This window comes from Gymnoscopelus microlampas, assembly GCF_963454915.1.
Source record: "Gymnoscopelus microlampas genome assembly, chromosome: 12".
In the NCBI taxonomy this organism is placed as follows: Eukaryota; Metazoa; Chordata; class Actinopteri; order Myctophiformes; family Myctophidae; genus Gymnoscopelus; species Gymnoscopelus microlampas.
This window is the reverse complement of record NC_139949.1, coordinates 25,324,489-25,330,488: the sequence shown is the minus strand read 5'-3', so window position 1 is coordinate 25,330,488 and position 6,000 is coordinate 25,324,489. Positions and strand designations below refer to the sequence as shown.

Below are 6,000 nucleotides of genomic sequence, written 5' to 3'. Positions count from 1 at the left end.
ATTGTGGGCAAATAATTCTACAGTACTTCATCATTATCACATTTTTTGTTCACTGTACCTGTTCAGAAGACCAGCTAGCAGAGGTTGTATTTGACTTCAGTTGACAGGGGAATTACTGTAAACAACTAAACATCCAAAACACTGCGATCTCTGCTAGTATTAACAATAGCAAAGTGGATACAAAACACCAATTTCAACATATTGCAATGTGAGTAATACGCGTGCAGCCAAGGTGTTCAAGGAGCAGTATCCTCTTTCTCTATTAAAATATCTGCAAAGAATATTCTCACTGCCACATCAAATCCATGGACTGCTGCAACATAATAATCTCTCCCAAATCTCAGCACCACATCGTTAAAGTTAAATGCTGTCGCACAGTGGTTCTCAAACTTTTTCATTTGAGGACCCTCAAATTAATATATATTTGGTCACGGACCCCCATCTGAAAATATTTTGTGCCAGGGACTACCATACAAAATTTGTGTTAAAATGTTTACAAAAATATTCAAAATTGCTCACATTGTCTTCAGGATTTTTTGGAAAATAGAAGACAATTTAGTGTGTAGCTTGTAGATTGGGTACTTTCATTGGGTAGCCAATTGAGTGGTTTGCAAACCATGTTTACCTGCAGCCTGATAATACATTCATGGCAGCCACTCATAAATAATTAACACGAACCCCACTTTGAGAACCACTGCTGTAGTATTCCCCAACAGAAAAAAGGTTGTCTATACCTGAATTGTGCCGAAGTCCACATTCTCGTAGTGAAAGTGAGCGCACTCTGCCAACTTTGGGAAGTGGCCCTTCGTGAAGCAGAGTCTGAAATGCAAACACACAGAAACACATTAGTGTGAGCGCTGCACCCACATGTCATGATGGACAGAGTGTTTATATAAGAAGACGGGAAGGTAGATGGGAAGGAGTAGAAGAAATAAGACACGGAAATTGACTCAGGATGGAAAGAATTCAGGGAGGAAATGAAGGCGGTAAAAGAGAAAGTAAAGGAGCAATAAATAGACACATACAGGAGTGACATCAGAGAGATGCGACTGATGGACAGAGGCAGGTGTGTGTGTGTGTGTGTGTGTGTGTGTGTGTGTGTGTGTGTGTGTGTGTGTGTGTGTGTGTGTGTGTGTGTGTGTGTGCGTGTGTTTAGTATGTGGTTGTGTTAAAAATAGACAAAAAAATATTTGGGGACCCCCAATTAGCAAAAGATTCAGGTTGGGTTGTGAGCTTGTAGATCGGCTATTTTCGGCTTTAGAGTTAGGGTTAAAAATGGCCAAAAAGGGGAAGAAATTGCATTCATAAAATCACTGTACCAAAATGTTGATGTCCTCACAAGTATAGTAATACATGTACAGTATGTGTGTGTGTGTGTGTGTGTGTGTGTGTGTGTGTGTGTGTGTGTGTGTGTGTGTGTGTGTGTGTGTGTGTGTGTGTGTGTGTGTGTGTGTTCGTGTGTGTGTGTGTGTGTGTGTGTGTGTGTGTGTGTGTGTGTGTGTGTGTGTGTGTGTGCGTGTGTGTGTGTGTGTGTGTGTGTGTGTGTGTGTGTGTGTGTGTGTGTGTGTGTGTGTGAGTGCGTGCGTGCGTGCGTGCGTGCGTGGGGGTGATGTGTAATGTAAGTGTGAGTTAACCCATTTAGACCGGGAAAGAATCTGTGTCATTTTTAGATTTCTTTGGCTATTAAAAAATAGCAGATATACAAGCTCATAGCACGGCACCGAGTGCCGCGCTACAACTTGTAGATCTGCTATTTTTGAAAAATCATGAAAATATTTGCAAATCATTGAATATATATATATTTCTAAAGCAAACATTTGTAACTCAAATCTTTGCTTCTGGGGATTCTACAAATGTCTTCTAAATCTGAAAAACGTGTGTTGCTTTAATGGTGGTGCTCAAACTTTTTCATGTCAAGGACCACCCAAAGTTATCTGTATTTGGCCGCCGACCCCCATCTCAAAATATTGTGTTCCAGGGGACCCCCAGAAGCAAAGATTTGAGTCACAAATGTTCGCTTTAAAAATATATATATTCAAAGATTTGCACACATTTTCACGATTTAAAAACAATTGCAGATATACAAGCTCGTATGAGCTTGTATATCTGCTATATAATAGCCCAAAGTATGAAATATGGATAAAGTGGTTACACAGATGCGTTCCCCGTTTGAATGGGTTAAGAGCCTGCGGTCCACTCACTTCTTGACGTTCTTGACCTTCATGCTGGCTGTGCTGCTGCTACAGGACCGCATGAGCGGCTCAGCTCTCAGCTCTGGGATCTCTGCACTCCGCGCCTGCAGACACATGAACACAGACATTAGAGCTTGACCTTTGACCCCTTTGTGAACATTCTAACATTCTAAATTAGTAACGCCTGATTTATGCTCAGTCCTGATGTTGCGTTTTGTACTATGATATTATCTTTGGTAATGTGTTATCCTGTGTTACACCTGACATGCCATCACTGACATGCTATTTAAATGTGGAAACTCTGTACTGTAAGGTAGTTGACATTATTTTTTTTAGTTTTATTTTATTATTAATTATTATTTACATATATTGGTTTTGTTTTACAGCAATGACAAAACGCTATTCTACTGTGTTTCCAGACAACTGGCACCTCTCTTTCTCTCTTACCTGTTCTAGTATTGTAGCTTGGGCAAATTGCTGCTATTGGTCATTGACTTAACAGAACCAACTTGATTTACAGCCAGCTGTTCTACAGATGCCCAGCTGCACAGATCATATACTGTCAAACAAACTTGGAAAGCTCACCCAAGGTCCACTCTGTGACGCATTGGATTGGGCCAAATCAAAACTAACCGGAAAATCGGAACTAATGCAGAGGTCCGATTTGTTCCGAGATATTACAGAACTACCCGGACACCAGTGCTTCTAATCCTAAAGTAAATGACCATCATGTGAATGTGGTGCTGCACACTTGGGTGTCTTTCCAAACCTGCATTGTGTGACCTGCTGTCCAAAACAGAGATATTGTAAATAACTAGGAACTCTCTAAGAATACTGTTGTGTAATGTCTATCCCACGGTGAAATTTCAATTTGGAGTAGTAACATCTGTTTAAGCAAGAGCTTGTCCCACTCTGGCAACTGTAAACTTACTGAAAGAATAAGAGACCAATAGATAATCTAAATGTTAATACAAAATAATAAAGATGAATATGAAACATAGCATCAGAGACGATCCAGAGCAAATGAGGTAAAGTGGGCAGCTAATGTGAGAGAAGTACAAGATTGTGAAATCTTGTCGGTGTTCAGCTTGTGGTCTAGACTCCCACTGATAGGGAAGATGGTATGCAGATTAAGCCCAGGATTTTTACACAAACAAAAAAACAACAACACACGAGCAATTTCTACTGCACTATAGCAGTTGTTATAACGGTTTGCCTCTGGGCACAAATAAAAATCAAGCCCAACCTAAACATACCATAGCTTTACAACTCGCTGTGAAATGGAGCTGAGCCTCAGCTAGCCTGCCACAGGCACATTCCAAATGCGAATTCTGATTTGAGAAATTGTGTGATATTCATGGCATGTGAAAGCTGAATACAGTCAGAATGTGCTCGAGACGAGGCTGCATCTTTGCAGACAATGATCAATGGCCTTGCCGCGTACATTACTCAAAATTACTGTATTATGCATTTCATTTTCACTTCAAGAGCGATTTTGAAACATGTCACTGTATCAATAGGGCTGTAGAAGTGCACTTTATACCCATGGTGTGCAATAGGGCTGCTGCACTATGACAGCTTATTTTAACCCGCTTTAAGCCCTTCCAATCATCGCCAGCTCAAACCACAGGAGACATAATGTATAATGTATACCATTCCACAAGGGAATCCCTCATCTATCAAATATTGAACAAAGAATAGCAGAAATGCGGTATTAATGTTTTACATGCCCCTCCTCTCTGATCAATATTCATCAGCCCCAATGAGAACGTTGACTCTCTTCTTCTCTGTTGCCCAATCGAACCTAACACTTGCGATAGGGAACCAACCACGCATAGACCATGGGTGGCTCAACGTGTTACCATGGAGACGGCCTCATTTCCACCTTGCTGCTGATGCCGAGCGGCGAGATGAGCCAACATAAGTGGCTTGCAGAGAGCAGAGAAAGGAAAATAATGAATGATCCTGGCTGGTGAATGGAGTCCCTTCTAAAATAAATAAATGAAATGGGATGGCGAAAGGTGGACAGTTGGACTGCTCTCTAATCAGAGAGCCTTTAGTAGCAGTGCACTTGGAGCATCAAGGCTGTTCATAAATCATGGAAGTGCAGTGATGCTTGGGGAGCAGGAGAGTCAGAGGAACAGACGACTTTCTATGGAACATAGAGGAGTGACAGCTAATCAATCCCTTCAGTTAGAGAAGACATATATAAGAATGTGACAGGGTGTAAACAGGCCGAGAGACGCCATCACTGGGTTTGACGTGTCTTCTGTGTGTGTGTGTGTGTGTGTGTGTGTGTGTGTGTGTGTGTGTGTGTGTGTGTGTGTGTGTGTGTGTGTGTGTGTGTGTGTGTGTGTGTGTGTGTGTGCACCTAAGAGAGCATGCAGAAGTGTGAATATCTCACTAATCCTGTGTGAAGATATTTCATGTGCTGATGTGCCTGTGTGAATGTCTCACCATGGCGCTGATGGTTTCTTCCCAGTCAGGTCTATCTCGAGGATGGATGTGAGCCAGCTCAGGTAAAAAGTCGTCGTCCTCAGGGTGACGCCCAGGCCTCAGGCTCCTTCAGCAAAACAAAAAACAAGGATGCAAACAAAGTTAGGACTACAGTTTTGACATTCACTTCAGTGTAATCCAGTAGATAGGATTGTGCCATGCCTTTCACAGAATGAGCAAGTTCAACACAAGTCAAAATGTATAATCAAAACTCCAATTTAAGCCTCTAAGACCTATGACAGAGCCCTACCCGAGTGGCCATAAAAATTACAATAATACAATCAGAATTTGTGGACAGACCGATTACTACAGGGTTCCTTTATTTAATGTGGAGGCCCTAATATAGTGGACTGACAATACAACTAGAAAAAGTGCTCCTCGGAGCCAGGTCAGGTAGGTTATTATGGCCTCCTGGTGGCGCTATAATAGGCCAATGTGAAAAGGGTGGCATTTCTTCCTCGGCCTAGTGGGAATGTGCGTGCAAAATTTCACGGAAATCGCACGCATAGGTAGACAGAATGACGCCTGAAAATATACAGAAGATGTTCAGCCTCGCAAGGAAGATAGCTAGAGTCTCTTGCAGCCTGACAGAAGTGGGTAGATTGTTCCATATTTTCTTTTCCTAACTGTGTTTTCTGAATAAAAAAAGAAATCCAGATGGATTTTCATTTAGACTAGGCTGTGGAGCGTATACCCCAGGTGTCGACGTCTCTCTTCTCCCCCGCCTATAGCTCTCTTCAGTCAGCCGCTATTCATTGTCCGCTGCTTTGATCAATTGAGAAAATGAGGGCAATTTTCTTACATTAATTCATGCAAATTATTCACACACTCACGCAATCAGAATATGACTCACGCTTTATAAAGGGAGATTATAAAGGGTCTTGCTTAGGAACCTCTGGAGGAAGGAACCACAGGGGTCCAGACTCAAGGGTTTCACGAAACACCTTCTATGTTAATTTCCGTTAACAATTAAAACAAAAAGCTTTACAGTATGTAATTTATACATTTTTCCCCTCCAGGCAGTCAAAATAGGCTTGGTAGGCTTAAGATACACTGGGGGAAACCCTAGCACCCTGTCTCCTGGGAAACCTATCACTGCTGGGAAGACGACAAGGTGTCAAGTGGAAAATAATGTTCAAGGAACAGGACAGAGACCTGTGTCAAGTGCAATAAGACTGGGACTGATAACAGAGTGTTGAGTAACTGTGCTTTACTTGAATGACAAAGTCACTACTGGTGAAAGAAATAGCCTTTTCTGTTCTACATTTGAGGACTTCACACAATTTGTCCTTTGCCTCCTCTCCCATACTCC

The 6,000-nt window shown here is 41.9% G+C and overlaps 1 protein-coding gene across 3 annotated transcripts in view; it reads right to left on the bottom strand.

Moving 5' to 3' along the window:
* arhgap32b (Rho GTPase activating protein 32b) overlaps positions 1–6,000 on the bottom strand; it is a 102,793-nt gene that overhangs the window by 61,183 nt on the left and 35,610 nt on the right. For all 3 annotated transcript variants that reach the window (XM_084074615.1, XM_084074616.1, XM_084074617.1), the window contains exons 3-5: positions 4,650–4,755; positions 2,202–2,296; positions 735–819 (exon numbers count right to left, since the gene is read on the bottom strand). In XM_084074615.1, the coding sequence (XP_083930741.1) occupies positions 735–819; positions 2,202–2,296; positions 4,650–4,755 (286 nt within the window). The remainder of the gene's footprint in view (positions 1–734; positions 820–2,201; positions 2,297–4,649; positions 4,756–6,000) is intronic.